Source organism: Bos grunniens, chromosome 12 (assembly GCF_055505025.1).
Source record: "Bos grunniens cultivar Pamir isolate PY7600 chromosome 12, Bosgru_T2T1.0, whole genome shotgun sequence".
Lineage (NCBI taxonomy): Eukaryota > Metazoa > Chordata > Mammalia > Artiodactyla > Bovidae > Bos > Bos grunniens.
This window is the reverse complement of record NC_141176.1, coordinates 19349927-19368103: the sequence shown is the minus strand read 5'-3', so window position 1 is coordinate 19368103 and position 18177 is coordinate 19349927. Positions and strand designations below refer to the sequence as shown.

General features: G+C 41.5%; 2 protein-coding genes across 31 annotated transcripts in view; both read right to left on the bottom strand.

The window, feature by feature from the left end:
* PHF11 (PHD finger protein 11) overlaps nt 1-4324 on the bottom strand; it is a 34611-nt gene extending 30287 nt beyond the window's left edge. For 7 of the 12 annotated variants that reach the window (XR_015137955.1, XR_015137954.1, XR_015137953.1 and 4 more), the window contains exon 1: nt 3687-4324. Coding sequence is in view for 8 of the 12 variants with exons in the window: in XM_086329118.1 (XP_086185244.1) it covers nt 3687-3780 (94 nt within the window). In the remaining 4 variants the exon portion in view is untranslated. The remainder of the gene's footprint in view (nt 1-3686) is intronic. The other 5 variants (XM_086329114.1, XM_086329119.1, XM_086329117.1 and 2 more) reach the window with 3 other exon arrangements.
* A 7-nt stretch (nt 4325-4331) lies between these two features.
* Nucleotides 4332-18177, bottom strand: part of SETDB2 (SET domain bifurcated histone lysine methyltransferase 2) — a 43041-nt gene continuing 29195 nt past the window's right edge. For 13 of the 19 annotated variants that reach the window (XM_086329069.1, XM_086329070.1, XM_086329066.1 and 10 more), the window contains 6 exons: nt 16382-16601; nt 15771-15870; nt 14316-14409; nt 11887-12212; nt 8154-8242; nt 4332-7591 (listed from right to left, as the gene is read on the bottom strand). In XM_086329069.1, the coding sequence (XP_086185195.1) occupies nt 7474-7591; nt 8154-8242; nt 11887-12212; nt 14316-14409; nt 15771-15870; nt 16382-16601 (947 nt within the window). In that variant the 3' untranslated portion in view covers nt 4332-7473. The remainder of the gene's footprint in view (nt 7592-8153; nt 8243-11886; nt 12213-14315; nt 14410-15770; nt 15871-16381; nt 16602-18177) is intronic. The other 6 variants (XM_086329077.1, XM_086329074.1, XM_086329086.1 and 3 more) reach the window with 2 other exon arrangements.

Sequence of the window (18177 nt, the reverse complement as noted above, 5' to 3'; positions counted from 1 at the left end):
GCTCTAAATACCTACAATGCATTTCTAAGGAATAATTTCCATGAGCCCAGATTCTTGCCTCTTCCCATACTTAGAAAAGCTCTAAAATCATTAACTTGAGATTTTGTTATTAGCAGTAGTCTTCTGATGTTCAACCACATGTTTGTTTTCAGCAAAATCTACATATCCTGGCTCCTCCCTCACCTCTTCAAAGCAGTTCCTGACTCTGGCTCCCAGGCTACAGTCCTGAGTAAGGTCCCCACATGAAACAAAACTTGCAATTTTTAGGCTGTGTTTTTCTTTGGTTGACATAAGTTTTAGATTTAATACCATTTCAAGTTAAATCTCAAGAAGGTTATTTTAAAGAGGTTTAAAAATGTATTATTTGGAAGAATAAATGATTATGGGCAGTGAACAAAACTTAGGGAAAAATGAGAGAGTGTCTGTCTGATTTTAAGACGTACTATAAAGGTACAGCTGGGACAGAAAGTTAGATGACTGAGTCAAAAAAGAATACAAAGTGCAGAGAGAGATGAATCATCATCTCTAATTATGAATATAGGATATCACAAGGTGGCATTTGCGTTTCTTCTCTGGCACTGACATCCTTAGCCCATTCTTCTACTGGGTTAGTCACTATTTCCTTCCTCTTTCCTGACTTATAAGAGCTGTACTGTCTCCTGGTTTATCCAGGCTCACCATCACACATAGGAATGACTCCCAGCAGACATGTTTGTACTATGTGACTCTTTCCCTATGCAGCTGACAGTCCTAGAGGACCTACCTGCCCGTCCCAGATATACAGAATTCAGAATAGAAGATTTTAGTTCAGACTGGGCTGGCTTCTTGAAGAAGGAGATGTAAAAAACTGAGAAGCTGTGAGTGTGGCCATCTTCTATCCCATTAGCAGGAAAACTGGACCAAAGAAAGAGAAGAACAAAGCAGATATGCTCAGTGCTGTCAAAGTTTATGAAGACTTTTCAGGCCCTGGTTCCTGGCTCTTTCTGGAAAACACAACAGCATCCATGCTCCTGCGATGAGTCTGGTCTCCCTGCTTTCCAGTTATAAGCATCCCTTTTGCTTAAATGGTATCAGGTTGATTTTGCACTATTTGTAGCCAGCAGGCCCTAGTGAACACTGCCACTACCATGGCCTGATCTGTGTGTGCAGGCACATGTGCACCTGAGAGTGAGCTCTGGCAGCAGTGTGGAAAAGTGGACTGCCTTGCCCTCACTGTCTTTTATCTGGTCCAGTCTGATAAGCTCATGTCCCTCCTCCTGCTTTCCCTTGTCACACCTCCACTTCCTTCTTCACATTGCTGCCAGAGAGGGCTATCTACAATGTCCACTGTCCATGTTTCTCTCTTGCTAAAAACCCTTCTCTATCACCTGGAGAATAGAAACCAAGCTCTTTACATGCAGACTCACTGGCTTCTTCAGTGCGTGATGAGCACCTATTATGCATCCTTTTAGGCACTAGAAATAAAGCAGGGAATAAGATGTGAATTTCAACACTCATGAAACTTACATCCTAGTAGTAGAGACAGACCCTCAAACACATTATTTTCAGGTAGTAGTAAGTGTATGAAGAAAAGCCGAGCAAGGGAAGGAGGGTGAGATTGATGAGGGACGGGGGACGGCTCTTCTAAACAGGGTGGGCAGGCAAGGCTGTCTGTGGAGGTCACCGCTGAGCAGAGATTTGAATATGGTGGGGGTTTAGAGGACTCACAAGGCAGAGAGGGGTGGCAGGCATCAAGATGGGTAGGGACGGGATCAGATCAGGACACGGGGTTCACGGTAGCCACAGTAAGATTATTCTGGAAGCAATGAGACTACTGGAGGGCTTTGAGCAGGAGAATCATATTTGCTTTTTGTTTTATAAGGTCCTTTTGGCTACCGTGCAGTCCTGTCTGTACGAGAGGCTAGAGTGGAAGCCAGGAAACCCACAGTCTAGGCCTGAGATGATGGTGGCTTGGATGGTAGTGATAGAAGTGGCAAGAAGAGGTCAAGCTTGAGATACATTTTGTTGACAGAACTGACTGGTCTGCCTAACACGTGAGGTGGGAGGCAAGGAGGAAAGAGCGGCACTGAGTGTGGCACTAGGGTCTTGGTCTGAGCACCTGGGTGAACGGAAGGGGGAAGGCTGCTAGTGGTTGAGTAGGTCTGGAGAATGTGGGTGTGTACAGGCAAACAGGAGTTTGAGATCACTCCAGGCATTGATTAAATTGGTTATAGGAGTCTGGAGTTTGGGGGAAAGGTCGAGAAACAACCTCATCTCCAGTAACTCATCTTGCATTCTGTATGATCACTAGTGCTAGTGTTAAGTCACTCAGCTGTGTCCAACTCTTTGCGACCTCATGGACTGTATGTAGCCCACCAAGCTCCTCTGTCTACGGGATTCTCCAGGCAAGAATACTGGAGTGGGCAGCCATTCTCTTCTCCAGGGGATCTTCCCGACCAGGGATCAAACCCAGGTCTCCTGCATTGCTGAAAGAGTCTTTACCGTTTGAGCCACCAGGGAAGCCCACTAGCTAAATGCTCGCTGGCTAAAATGAAATAGTCAACATGTTGCTTCACTTGTGGCTGCCACACTTGATGTTTTGTGGCTGGCGCCTTTATTCGAGTCTTCATCTCTGGACTGCCCTTTCACCCTTTCTACCCCTGGGTGACTGACTCTTGCCTTTTAAAACGAAGACAGGGTGTCCCCTGAACACCAGGCTGAGCTGAAGGAGCCCCTCATTTGCGCCTCTGTGGTTCTCAGCAGCTCACACACGAGTTGCCTATTAGATTCTCTAGGGCAGGGTCTGCCTAGCTCATCACTGTATTCCTGGCACCTGGTCCTGAGCCTAAACTGGGAAGAAGGTCTACACGGGTTAGAAGACCCACACCTGTTGAACTGCAAGAAAGCTGCCCCCTCAAGAGGCTGCTGTCTCACTTAAAGACAGGGCCACAGACTTGAACTACTAAATGGAAAGGAGGGCATGGTTCCAAAACATTACATTCTCTGTGAAGTTTCCAAACTGCTTCCTGAAACCCAGCCAGCCCCACCCCCTCTCCCCGCCCGGCTTCTCCGGTGGCTCAGCGGTTTAAAAATAAATAAATAAATAAATAAATCCGCCTGCCAATGATCCGCCTGCCAAGATACCCTGGAGGAGGGCATGGCTACCTACTCCAGTATTCCTGCCTGGGGAATCCCTTAGACAGAGGAGCCTGGCGGGCTACAGTCCATGGGATCACAAAGAGTCGGACGCGATTTAGCGACTAAACAACTGATCCTGAGACCCAACTGACCAGTCCCTTCAAAAGGGGTCCACCTCCAACCTAGCTCCCCCGTCCCCCGGGCACTTCTCCGACCGCATTGTTTTAAAAGCGGGTGGAGCCGCGCTGGGAAAGGAAACCCACAGGCTTTTCTTTCGCTTTTCCCAGCTGGCTGCATTCCTAGCGCTGTAGGACCGCAGTAATGGGCTGTCCCATCTGCAGTGGGGGAGGCAAGGCACACGGTAAACGGAGGCAAACGATCGCCCCTCCGAGAGGCCCCGGGTAGTGGTCTGGGCGCGGGGCCGCCGGCGGTGGACGCCCGGGGGCCGCGGGGCAAAGACTTCAGCGCGGTCTCGGAGTGGGGGCTGGCGACTCCCATAAGGCGGCGACCGGAGAGCTGCCCTGGGCCCCCACCGAGCCCCATCCGACCGCCCCCGGCGCCGTACTCACCGGTCGGGAGCGGGACTATGTCCCGCGCGGCCTGGGCCTCGGACCAGCTGGCGCCGCGGGTCGACTCGGGCGCGGAAGGCCCGGCCGTGTCCATGTCTGCGCGCTGCGTCCCCGCCGCCGGAAGTCCGCTTTGGCGAAATCAAGCTGATGGATTTCCCCTACCGGGGAAGCGCACCGAGGCTTTGCAGACGGCTTCTCTACCTCCGAGTCTGAATTCGAACTGCTTTAAAAAAAAAAACGAATCACGCCAGGCGCTCCCCACCCTGTGCCCACTTATCCGATGGTCGGAGGAAAGGTGGCCGAAGCCCCTGGACTCAGCTGGAGAACTGATGGGTCTTCCTGAGGGATTACCCGTTATTTTCAAAAAGCCGTTATCACGTGGGGCTTCCCTGGCGGTCCAGTGATTGAGACTCCACACTTCCACTGCAGGGGGCCCGGATTCAATCCCTGATTGGGGAACTAAAATCCCACATGCCATGTGGCACAATCAAAACTAACACTCCACACCCCCCTCCCCCCCCCCCCAAATATTAACAGTGCAATGCCAGTTTCCAGTGGTCAGCCATTATTTCACTCACACACACCCCAAGTTTGGGCTGAATAGGTCTATCATAAGCGGAGGCAGAATTAACAGTACAATGCCAGTTTCCAGTGGTAAGCCTTTATTTAGCACCCATAATGTACACAGCACCATACAAGATGAGGTTTCTGGCGCACGGAACAAATACACAAAAGAACATAGACGCGGGTAATTAAATCGCAGTTACAAAATAAGTTGCTCTGTAAAAAAGAAACATGTAATAGCTGGTGGTTTGCTGAGGCAATCAAAGGAAAAACTTCTTGAAGTCTTGTTTTTTTGAGCAGGTTTTGAAGAGAGGAAAGGAGGCAAATTGGGGATAGAAAAGAGAAAGTGTTAAAAAGGATAACTTAGTCTTGACCAACACACATGAATTACAGAAGCAGGTGTGTGCAGCAGCAAAACGAGAGAAAAGGGCAGGCTCTGGCAGCAGTGCTTTGCCTTCAAGCGGTAAGACTGACTCATTGCCAGGCCAAAAAGTCCTAAAGAGACTGAAAAAGAGATTGAATAGCTCAGCTGGGCCAAGTGAAGCAGGTGAAGGGCCCCTTCCCCCATTCTCAGATCATAATCTCAGCTTTTCAGTGTTCCACTCTTGAGGAGGAGCAGACTGCCAAGATCACTAAGGAGAGCCTAAAACCTGAAAGACAAAGACCAAAGGAAACAGAAAAACAGAAACCTTGCAGGTCACAGAATATTCAGGAAGAAAATATAGGCATGAATGCCTGTGTGTGATGTACTATATAAATAGTATTTTCCAAGAGATAAGATACTGCAACCATGAACCAAAAATAGGATACTATTGAAAAACAAAATGTTCAGAGAGCTCTAGAAATAAAAAAATGAGACCCCCCCCCTCAAATAAACTAAGAAACCAAAAAACCCACCACAATAGACAAATTGGAAGATTACGTTGAGGAAATCTCCCAGAAAGTAGAGCAAGAAGACAAAGCTGGAAATTAACAGAGAAGGTAAGAAAATCAGAGAACCAATCCTGGAGGTCTACTGTCTGGGTAACAGGAATTCTAGAAAGAGAGAACAGATAAGTTGTCATTAAAGAAACACTTCAAAAAAAGGACCCTAAGAACAAAGTTTTCAGATTGAAAGATCCCACCAAGCACCTAGTATCAGGTATAATAATAGACCTTTACTGGGAACAGAACGCTGGGTCAGAGAGATTGCTGTAAGGTTCGAGAGAGAGAAAGACTGGTCACAAATATAAGAGAGAAAGAATGGCCTCTGACTTCCAACAGTCACTCTGAAGGCCAGAGGTGAAAACATTTTCAGATTTCAAAGCAGCAACACTGGAATGTAGTAGGTATGTTCAAAATTGGGTATGAAAGCTACTCACGAACTCTCTGCCCTGCCAAAACAGCAATCAAGTGTAAGGGCAAAAGAACATGTTGAAACATATAGTCTCATTTTTTCCCTTTCAAAAGGTATTGGACGATGTGCTTCACCCATAAAGTGAGAGTCATTCAGTTGTGTCCAACTCTTTGTGACCCCATGCCCATATGTGGCAGTAAATTAATGAAAGGAGAAATAAGGGGATTTAACTAGAAATAGACCTGACGTTGGAAAAACAAAGGGAATCTCTAGGATGCTGACGGGAGATGACAACTGGGAACCAGTACAGATGAAGGAGATCAAGATGTCAGATCTCTGTACAAATCTCCCATACTTTTCAAGTGTCATTTCATTTCAGTGCGTTGCCTAAAATTCGTGTATCTTTACTGTGACTAAATTAACTTCTCAGCTTTCCCCATTTGTCTATGACTGTCGGGTTACAATTTCTTGCTCACTTTCCTAGCTCTTTGGTTTTCCACTCTCTAAACTACCTTCAAGTTAAATTTTTATTTATTTCAATATTTTTAAGAAATTAAATCCGGTACAAACTTAGATTCTTGTTTGAAAGGTGCTGCTGCTGCTAAGTCACATCAGTCGTGTCCGACTCTGTGCAACCCCACAGATGGCAGCCCACCAGGCTCCTCTATCCCTGGGATTCTCCAGGCAAGAATACTGGAGTGGGTTGCCATTTCCTTCTCCATTGTCTGAAAGGTAACCAAAGGTAATTAAACCCAGAAGCAAGCTAAGAAAAAAGAAAAAAACAAACCCTAAAAAACCCAGAACTACTTCAATTACTCCTTTTTGAGCTAGTATTCCTATGCTGGTTCCAAGGGTGGGGAGAACTTCCTGACAGCCAAATGTACATCTTTGTTATAGATAAAGTTAGTTTTAACTCTTGGAGGCTCTCACCCCCTTTTCACTAGATGATCATGGTCAGGAAACCTACAGCAGAGTAAATCTTTCCCTTTTTCTCTAGGAAAATAATTTGCACATTATGCCCAGGAAACTCCAACGGTCTGTTTCAGACTTTTTCAACAGAATTGTTTACAACAATTCTTACCCAGCACCATCTCTTCTGGCAATAAATAAGCCACATCTGACTATTCTCTCAAGTTTCCTTTTCTTACGGTTCTACTCTGTTTAGAACAAAAATATTTCAGCTCCTCCAAGTTTGTATTCCCTCTTTTCCTGTGTTTGTATAGAAGGAGTGAAGAGAATCTGTGGAAAAGAGGTTTCATTTCAAAAAATGTGCCAAAACTTTCCCCTAGGAGAGTTTTCTCTTCTTTCTCACTCAAGTGGACTGACGGGACATTATTTCATGGAGCTTATCCAATTAATTTAAAATACTTGGAAGTAATTTGCATAATATTAATATTCTTCAGGCTCTGATGCCCAGCTTATGGCTCACAATGGTAAATTATTTGCCAGGAATTAAACATAAATAAATTTTGCAGGTAAAGAGGTGAAATTTGGCCCTGTGGGGCCCTGAAAGTCAAAGATAATAATTACAAAAGCAGTAAGAAGTGCTGAAATTAACTATGACATTTGTTCTTTTGAATACATAATTTACAAATAAGTTACAAATTATATAGTGGTATTTCATATAAAATATATACATCCATTCTACTCATGTATAGTTGAAGAGCAGTAAGAATAAAGAGATAGACTATGCGTATGAAAATGTCCCTATTTTGTTCCAAGCATTTCTAAGTAATGAAAATAAACTCTCCCAATAAGGGTAAACTGAGAGGAATTCTCTTGACAGATCGTAATGTAAATTAATTCCACTGACCACAGGGGGTTCTTTTGCATGGCCCTAGGTTCAGCTTGATCAGCTGATTTCATGAGCAGGTATTAACTACAGATTTATAATATTTTTCTTCTGCATTTATTAACCCCACATTGGCAGAGGATTTCTTTCTCAGGCATAGTCCCAGCTTCATAACCATAATCCCATGTTAGTTCTGTTCTTGCTTTCACATACCTAGAAAGTAGAAATTTTAAAAATAATCATAAATTATCCTGAATGAACCACATTTGATTATAATCAATTTTCATATTAACATCATTAACCCTCCTCAACAATATGGTTTTCTCTCTCCAACATCCACTACTTAGGAATGCTCTTTTTATTTGAGTTTTATTTCAAATCTACTAAAATCCCAAATAAGAAGAAACTTGTCAATATCCACAAGGGAGGAAGTGTGTTTTTAAAAAGAGTGGGCCCCAGCAATGCACTGAGGCCCGGGGAAGTAATCGGGGGTAGTTTTGACTTAAAAGATGTAGCATTCTGCATCATTTATTCTCTGAACTGAACTGGCTGAGACCTGCCATTTTTAGCCTTTTTGGACATTAATTCTAAGAGGAAATAAGAATTAAAATTTCAACTATTTAAAATTTTATCGCCTCTAAACAGTTTGGGATGACTGAGTATTCTAGGGTACCAGAGAGTTGGGGCTATAGCATATATCTTCTTTTAATATTTTTGTACTGTTATTTTTATAGTCACAATTTCAAAATTAATCATATTAAAAAAATTTTCAAACCTGTTGGTGAAGAACGCCACCAAGGGAAAATTTCTGTCATGTGTTTCTACAAAAACATTCTGTACCAAAAGATTTGGGCAACAACTATGCTGTCAACAAAAATAGACAAATACATGTTAGATATAGCATAAAGCCTGATACATTGTTCTTTGAAGCATTAGAATACCATTCTGTTTCCAACACATCTTATTTTTTTTTTCTGACTAGTATGCGAAATATCATAGCTCATTACAATTTTGATGGTAGGAATTCATTCAGAAAGCCGTTTTGACATTCTTACATCTTGCCAGTAGAAATGCAAAATAGTAAAAACTCCTATTTATCATTATTATAAATGCATTTATCTTTTGATTCAACAATCCAGTATCTGGGAGTGTATTCAACAGATATATCTGCATATGTATCCGCATAAGATAATTTACTGAACATTGTTTTCAACAGTAGAGGTTTTGAAGCAATGCAAATGTTTATCTAAAGAGGATTATTTAAACTTCTGGATAGCCACACATTGGAATCATATGCGCCTATAAGCAAAAAAAAACGAGGAGCTCTGTGTACTCATACAGAAAGATCTCCAGGGTATATTGTTAACTTAAAACACAAGGTGTAGGACACTGAATGTAATATGCTCTTTTAGCTAAGGGGTAGGAATAAGAACACATCCTTACATTTACTTGTATTTGCATAAAGAAAAACTATAATAATATACCAAAAAGTAATAAAAAATGATTTTACTATAGAGGGTGAACAAGGGCAGAGTACATTATTTTTAAAACAAAACAAAAAGTTTAATATGAAGAATATGTTATGACCTGAATTTTACATCAAACAGATCCTTTGGAAAGGGTATCTATGTAAGTAATTGATTTCTCTGCTGAACACAACCATTATTTATTGTTTTTCCAAGGCTTCTAACATGGTGATAACTATCTCCTATCACCACCATTTCAGTGTTATTTTGCTGCACATGAGCTGTTATTGCTACACAGTCATCTATCACCAGATTCATAAAGGGATCGAATCCCAGGAATATTCCTCAGACACACTGACCACTGTTAGATTTCAATGATAACTTCCCATCATCCATACATTTTTTTTCAGTTTGAGCCTGGTAAGCTTTACTCAGGGTACCTACTTGGCAGCGTCAGAGCTGCTGTGAAACAATTCTGTTTGTATTTTCTAAGGTGTTTTATTTAAGTTTTTAAATCACGAGAATGGATTATCTATGTAGAAAATTAAATTTAAAAAGACAGAAAAGCCTTTTTTTCTCCCCCTATAAACAAGGGGGGGATCCAGCTCGTGAGACCAACCATATCATTCCAGTGCAGCCACTATTCAACGTAACTGACTGAAAAGAAAGCCACTACCAGTCCTTTGCTAGGGATCATTCTTTACTCATCTCCTGGCTCTCCTGGCATGTTTAGTAGCTTCCAGCATGTTTGGCAATAGTGTAGAAGTAGTGAAAGTGCAGGAGACCCAGGTTCGATCCCTAGGTCAGGAAGATACCATGGAGAAGGGAATGGCAACCCACTCCAGTATTCAGAGAGGATTCTCTTGTTAACCAAGTGTCCTTCTAACTGGGAGAGAGAAAAAGAAAAAGGCCAAACAGATTTCTCTAGCAAGGAAAAAAAGTTCTTTGGTTTCAAAGATTTTCTGACTTGAGAGTACTTTTTCTTCTGATGGCACATGAATTACATGTAAGATTATCATGAAACATCAAACCATTCAAATGTCACATTTTAAAGAGGTGTTGAGGGAATTCCCTGGTGGTTCAGTTCTTATGACTCTACTTTCACTGAGAGGGCACAGGTTTGATCCCTGGTCAGTGAACTAAGATCCTGTGAGCCAAGTAGTACAGCCACAAATAAATAAATAGGTCTTGGGTTTAGCAAAGGAAATACATAAAGGAATCTTGGGCTATGCATGCTTCCCATTATTTTAAGGGAAAAGTCAAAGCTGCCCATCCCACTAACTGAACCCCGCAGAGAGTAAGAAGAGCTCTGATACAGAGCAAAGAGAAAAATTAAGGCCATATCCAGAGATCAGTGAACCTGAATGGACCTTTCCAAAGGATATGCGGAGGCTATCATAAAGTTCCCGTCCTGCTTCCATGACTCCTTGTCACCCTCCTGGGTAGGATAAGTCAGAACAAAGTGGAGCCCAGAGAGGAGGAGGAATGCAGGTGGCTTCTGCACGGTCCAGCTGGCCAAAGACAGGACAGTCTATACAGACACTGAGACTAGTGGTGAAGGTATTTTTCTTTTTTCCCCAGGAAAATTTCTGGGACTATACATTCTTTGAAAAGCATGTATGATGGTAGGAGGCAGGAGAGACGAGACTGGCAGTCTGATGGGAAAATCTAACTCCAATTCCACCCTACACAGTAGTTATGGCCAATAATACAAAGTTTCCCTCTCATCATGAAGATGCCAGGAGTCTTAAGTGTCAATGAACCTTGTGAAGTGAAAGTTGCTCAGTCGTGTCTGACTCTTTGTGACCTCACTGACTATACAGTTCATGGAATTCTCCAGGCCAGAATACTTAGAGTGGGTAGCCTTTCCCTTCTCCAGGGGGATCTTCCCCACCCAGGGATCGAACCCAGGTCTCCCGCATTGCAGGCAGATTCTTTATCAGCTGGGCCACAAGGGAAGCCCAAGAATGCTGAAGTGGGTAGCCTATCCCTTCTCCAGCAGATCTTCTCGACCCAGGAATAGAACCGGGGTTTCCTGCACTGCAGGCAGATATTTTTCCAACTGAGCTATCAGGGAAGCCCAATGAACCTTAAATCAGAGAAATCATAAATATTCCTCTATATAAATGAAAATAAGTCTCATTACATATATCCCAAACATATACAGAAACAGCAAATGACTATGGCTTAGGAATAAAAAAAGAGTAAGATAGTAAAATGCAATATTCTGATAAATAGTTTTCTGTACTAAGCCACTGCTGCTGCTGCTAAGTCGCTTCAGTCGTGTCTGACTCTGTGCGACCCCAGAGACGGCAGCCCACCAGGCTCCTCCGTCCCTGGGATTCTCCAGGCAAGAACACTGGAGTGGGTTGCCATTTCCTTCTCCAATGCATGAAAGTTAAAAGTGAAAGTGAAGTCGCTCAGTCGCGTGCGACTCCTAGCGACCCCATGGACTGCAGCCCACCAGGCTCCTCCGTCCATGGGATTTTCCAGGCAAGAGTACCGGAGTGGGTTGCCATTGCATTCTCCAGTACTAAGCCACTAAATCAATCAAAATTTAGTGAGAGCAGTAAAACATAAGTGCTCCCAACTAAATTTTTTTAATAGAGGCATTTCTGAATAAGACATTCTATTATATGACACAAAAGAAAAACTTATTCTATGTGCCCCATTGTTTTTTTTTTTTGAAGGAATGCATCTTAAAAGCCTTTCAATAAATATATATATATATTCTTACTTATAATTTCTTACAGTTTCTTTAAGCAAATGTTTACTGTGTGCTAGATACCATTTAAGCACTTTATATATAATACATTTAATCTTCACAACACTCTAGACAGTTATTAACTCCATATTATTGAAATGGGAAATACAGCCTGGAGAGGTCAAGTAAGACGTCCAAGGCCATGTAAGTAGAGGCCTGGGATTCTAATCCAGGTAGTGTGGCTTTGGAACCTGTCAGTCACATTTTCCTCATGATTTTGTGAAGAAACCTAGGGAAAAAATGTGTTTAGATATAGGAATCTCAGCCCACATACTCACATTAAGGAAGCGGCCCACATTTCCTTCTTTTGTGGCATCCAATAGAAACACATTCCCTTTATTGAACTTCTCTAGAGAATCAGATGAAGCATCCTTGGTTTCATTCGGTAACTCTTTACCACAAAAGACCTGCTGGTTTTGACATGCTGGAGATTTTTCCTCTTGGGGCTTTTGTATTTGAACCTCATTCTTGTTATCCAGTGTGACTGCTTGGTGACATGTGTCCCCTGGCGGAGTGTCTTCTCTACACTTGGTTATATCTATCACATCGGAATCAATCACAGGGTTGTCTTTACAATCTTCAACTTGGTTTGAGCTTGAGTCCTCTAATAAACATTTTGGAAGAATTGTCAGGGAATACAAATGGCTGAGCAATACTGCTGAGAGTAACAATACTAATTAAGTGCAAGTTGTGTTAATTATTGCTAATCCATACAATGTATTAAGGTACACAGTACTTCAATTTTACAAATGAAAACTCTGAGCTTCTGAAGGCTTAAGGGATTCACTCAACTAACTAGCAATAATAATGAGAATCAGAAATATCTGATTCTGAAGTCTACCTTCTTTCTACTACCTAACAGTATCTTTTTATGAATCTGTATACATGTTGCTTCCTGTTACTATAGTTAAGCTCTACTCCTTACAAATTGACTTCTCTTCAACTTTGGACTCTGCATTTAAATATATATATATTTTTTAAATATATTCTAAACAGCTGTAACAGAGAGGGTTTAGGGAGCATTTTAGGCCTTTATGATACCAATGAAAGGCTGGGGAGACCCTGATTAAGAGTCAGCCGCTCTAAGGCCCAGTAGCAACAACTACCGCTATGGGTTTTGTATATGTGTTGTTGCTAGATGATCATTCAGTAATTACACTTTTACAAACAACAATACTTTAGAAGATGAACTGCTTATTTTTCTTATCCAGTAATGCAAATAATTTTCCAAAATATTCAAAAGTATGAATGCCTGTCAAATGGAATAAGTAAAATTATTTATTGTTAAAAAGTCATTTGTGCCTCCCAATTCAGTGGCAGAAAGAAATTATACTTTTCTAAAATTAATGTTTTTGATGTAATCATCACTGTTTCTGGCTGCTTTTTCCTATCATAGGTTACTTGCAGTAATATTAATAACTGATTTTTTAGTGCCTGCTGTATGTACTATAGTGGTCAATGAAAACAACAAAAGAACCAAGAGCAATAGTTCTCAGATGACTTTCATACATTAATGGTGATATATGAGACTGTTGTCCCAAAATACACATCTTTGACATAAGAACTATTTTGAGCTAAGGGCAATTTGAGCTAAGCAGTAATACAGGAAAAGCTCTCAGTCCTCTCCTCTCTCTGCCTAAAAACAGGATATAAATTTACAAAGGTGTCCCTCTTTCTGTTAATACTAGGAAGGTGGGGAGTTGGGCGTGTATATGCCAAGGAAGCCCAAAGGGAGAAGAGGCCACGGTCAGTCAGTTCTTCACAAAGGGCCATGTCTCAGCAACATCTCCCCACTGAGGGGTATACTGAGATGTAAATGAACTCAAGTCCAGTTTTGTCAGGTTTTAATATTAAATTGGCTTCCCTTGTGGCTCAGCTGGTAAAGAATCTGCCTGCAGTGCGGGAGACCTGAGTTTGATCCCTGGGTTGGGAGGATCCTTGGAGAAGGGAAAGGCTACCCACTCCAGTATTCTGGCCTGGAGAATTCCATGGACTGTATAGTCTATACCATGGCAAGACTGGTAACACTGAAAGATGAGCACTCAGGGTAGCAATATTTTCACTTTTTGCTAAGCATCCTCTGGGGCAGCACTGGCTGGAATATTGCAGGAGAATGTCATGTCTTTATTTTTAAAGGAGCCTAAACAAAGAGTCAGGAAATGGCTGCGCTGGGCAGGGCTTCCACAGCCAGAGATGGCCTGTGAGTTGTCCACGCTATTCTCCTGCCCAGCATCAGGTCACAGTTGGCATCTAGACCAGGGGTCAGCAAACATCTTCTGTAAGGGGCCAAACAGTAAACACTGTGGGCCACCATCTCTGTGTGAGTATTCAGCTCTGCCACCATAGTGCGAAAGCAGAGACAATACTAAATCAAAAGAGTGTGGCTATCTTCCGATACATTTAGCAACACTGAAAATATAATTTCCTGTAAGTTTCGAGTGTCACAAAGTATTATTTATCTTCTCATCTCTTCTCAGTTATTTTAAAAGGTAAAAATTATCTTAGCTTACAGGCCATACATAAACTGGTGGTGAGCTGGATGTGGCCCATAGATCACGGTTTGTCGACCTCTGATCTAGACGTAGAGAAAGCCCTGTGATGAATGCAGCATTTTTGTAATAGTGTCTGAAAAAATGAGCTATGAGTATTGAGCATGAGAGACAAAAAGCAGAAGAGGCAGACAACCACAGAATGAAACAAAGCCTACTTCTCATTTCCTTGGCTTTAGAGTTCAGATGTACTTGAGCTGGATTAAGTTCCCCATTATCTTCTGAGGTGACAGACTCTGAGGAAGTAAATCCCTTAAAAGAAAACAAGGAAGATGTCTTTACTTTCTAGGTTAGGAAAAAGAATTTAAGTTAACAGTAAGGCCTCTTTCATCAAGTATCAATCTTCATAGGCTGCAGCAATTAGATTAGTTTTCAAAGACTCAAAGCTGATACCCTGAGGAATCTCTGACAGGATGGAGCCCTTTTAGCTGTGTTCTACTCCCAGGCACTTTCATGAGCCACAGCTATGACAATTATAAGGACTGTCAAGACATTCTTGAGGCATTATAAATTCAAAATAAAATACAAATATATCCGTCGGTATACCTCAATTCTGATACCAGATGATAAATTTGGCTTCCACTATAAGATGTGCAAAGATTAAAAACACTCTTTGGGTAGTTACTTGAAAGAAAAGGCTAAAGGAGCTGCCTATGTCCATGAGTTGAGGACACTGCAATCACTTTATATGGTAATGATAACTTTCAAAAAGGGGTATTAGGTTTAGCACAATGCTTGGCACGGAACACATTTGACCATTATTATTCTTTTCCATGGACTTCAACGTTCAACATGTGTTGAGCACTTAGCTGGGTGTCAAGCATTGTGCTACACTACGTTTCTGACATTATCTCATTTAACCCTCTTAATTCTGACATAGAAATTATTATTCTAATTTTTCAGAAAAAGAATTGTAGACAGAAGACGTTAACCAGCTAGTTAAGGTGCAGTGTTGGAGGGCAAACCAGGTCTATGTGATCTCCTGGCCCAATCTTCGCATAATGATGTGGTATTAAGGAGTTATCTTCTGTATGTTACTAGGCAGAGGGCAAGTATTTGTGTACCACCTACGTTAGAATTTTTTTTTCACCAACAAGCCATGAACTACCATTTTGTCTGCCTGTTCTGTTTCTTGCATCATTCTCTTAAGTTATAGTCTCTGACTAGCTATTCTTCTCAGGACAGACTGCAAAGTGTATCTTCACAGGCTATCATGTAAAGTGCTGCTTTCTGGATGACTCTCTCATTAGACTGCTTCTGTTCTTTCTCCTACATCTCACAACCATATCTCCTCAACCTAAATTACTCCATCCTTCTTTCTTATGTAACACTATCACTTTAGCTTCTTCCATGAATTCTTACACTGTATAGCTCTAAGTCTCAGTAGAATACACTGTCAGATCATGATCAACATTCTCCTTCTGTATCTAAGTTGGGAACATGCCAACCGTTACTTAGGATACAAAGTCATTAAAAAACATAGTCCTAACACTTCAACAGCACCACATTACAAAATAATAAAAGAAATCCTACACATCATTAACTAACACAAACAATTTGAATTAAGTAGTAATGTTCTCAGAAGGGCACCATCTATGTTTTACAGTTTTTACCATATTTTTCCCATTGTGTTGAATAATGACGGTCTTGGTTTTAGGACTTCTTATGACAGAATGATATCGAATTCTTGAAATGCTGTTATATTTCATTCCTCTGAAAAGGAAAACAAAGTTATTCTGTAAATCACTAAAAATGCTCTTTATTGTGCCCCGAAATATAGACAGCATCACTGTTATGTAAATATTCATTAGAAATTAATCTAAGTTATAACACCTATGCCTACTCCTCACTAGAATAGTCATATTTTAAAGCCAATCATTCTGGAAGTATATTTAAAAAACGAAGAAAACCTTTGCAAATAAAATGGTTATAGAAAATAAAAACAACTGCCAAAGTCATGACATCCATAAACAATCTGATTAAAGTCAAAGTTTTTAAAGATGAAGTTCCACAGATGGAAACTGAGAAAATACAGTATGTTGGTTAGATTTTTAAATTTAAGTGCCCTAGATTTCTCAGTGTGAAATTTACAACTGGGAAGCAAACTGATATACAGGAGATACAGAAGTTGGAGTGGAAAATAAGAAAGAAGAAAAAGAACTACTCTTAATTGGTATTAAACAGTATAGGTCAATCTTGACTGGGTTCCTATGATCTCACTCACGTAATAGGCTCTTTGGTATTATTATGGAGCTTAGGTGGATACTCCTGAGTCTCCATACTTCTAGGACGTGCTTCCAGTTCTATTGGGATAACTTCAACCTCACAATCTGCAACTTCTATTTTCCTCTTTCTGGAAAACATATTTTTCATAATATTCTCTTCTTTTCCATTTTCATCAATAGCATCAGGTTTCTCAGTGTCAGATCTGCTTAGTAATCTTCCTAAAAGAAAAAGTAAAAGAGCTAAATATGACAAAAAGTAATACAGTTACTAAGCAACAAAAGGGCATCTCTTCTGCTCTATTAGAACCGTGTATGGAACCTCATTTCTAGAATGAAGAGAAACATTAATTCATCCAAGAAAACTACTGTGAGAAATAATAAAAGACCAAGAAGAGACTTCGTATCTTCCAGTACATGAAAAAACGTAGGAACAAGTATTTGTCTGAAGTGGAGTATCACAGAAGACAAGAGATTCAGCTACAATATAAAACAATACAGATCAGAAAGCACTCTAGAAAATTAGAGAGGTGAACTCTAGTCTTACAATTATAGCTTTTGTGTCTAGTTATGAACGCTTTATCATTTAAAAACTTTATTTATAAAGTGATGTATTTAAATCTGTGGTGATATGTGCCTGTTCTCTTCTTAAGCCTTAATGTAATCAAAATGTTAGTCTGAAGTTTATGCATTTTCTTTCAAGGAACTTAAAATTACAGTTAATAAGTCAAAATTAACAGCTAGATTAGAGAGATACCCTTAGGTGCATTTTCTAGCAATGCAGATAAAGTCAGTAAATGATACTTCCTGGACACCATCTGGCATTTTATGGTAAGCTAACTTTTATCAAAGAGTTATTCTGAGAAACATGAGAGACAAATGTCCAGGCAAGTTGTGCAGTATTTGTGTCTGTAAGTGGGATGTGGCAGGGATCCAGCCGTGACCGTTCTGAACTCTGAGGATTCTTGCCCTCACTAAAGTGAACCTGGAATTCCAGATGAGGAGGACTGCTCTGGTCCCTGCTGCCTGGCACATCTCCTTCAGACTGCCTTGACAGCCACATTTCACCAACCTTTCTCACTTCGTGGTACACACACAAAGTGAGGACTTTTGCCTAACACTCTGGGGTAAAAGGAAAAGACTACTAGAGATGGACCTGTCTGGGCTGTGGGCTATAGCCTGAAAGAATCAGTAATTTGCATAACCGTTAACACACAGAGAATTGATGCTTTTGAACTGTGGTGTTGGAGAAGACTCTTGAGAGTCCCTTGGACTGCAAGGAGATCCAACCAGTCCATTCTGAAGGAGATCAGTCCTGGGTGTTCTTTGGAAGAAATGATGCTAAAGCTGAAACTCCAGTACTTTGGCCACCTCATGTAAAGAGTTGACTCACTGGAAAAGACTCTGATGCTGGGAGGGATTGGAGGCAGGAGGAGAAGGGGATGACAGAGGATGAGATGGCTAGATGGCATCTCCGACTCGATGGACGTGAGTTTGAGTGAACTCCGGGTGTTGGTGATGGACAGGGAGGCCTGGCGTGCTGCGATTCATGGGGTCGCAGAGTCAGACACAACTGAGCGACCGAACTGAACTGAACTGAACACATGGTGGGGAGGCTTTGCTCAGAACATGGGCAACTCTCTATAGAATCCCTGAAATGGAGTGAACTGCCTTGACTGATTTGGAGAAGGCAGTGGGGTAACCCACTCCAATACTCTTGCTTGGAAAATCCCAGGGACAGAGGAGCCTGGTGGGCTGCCGTCTACAGGATCGCACAAAGTCGGACACGACTGAAGCG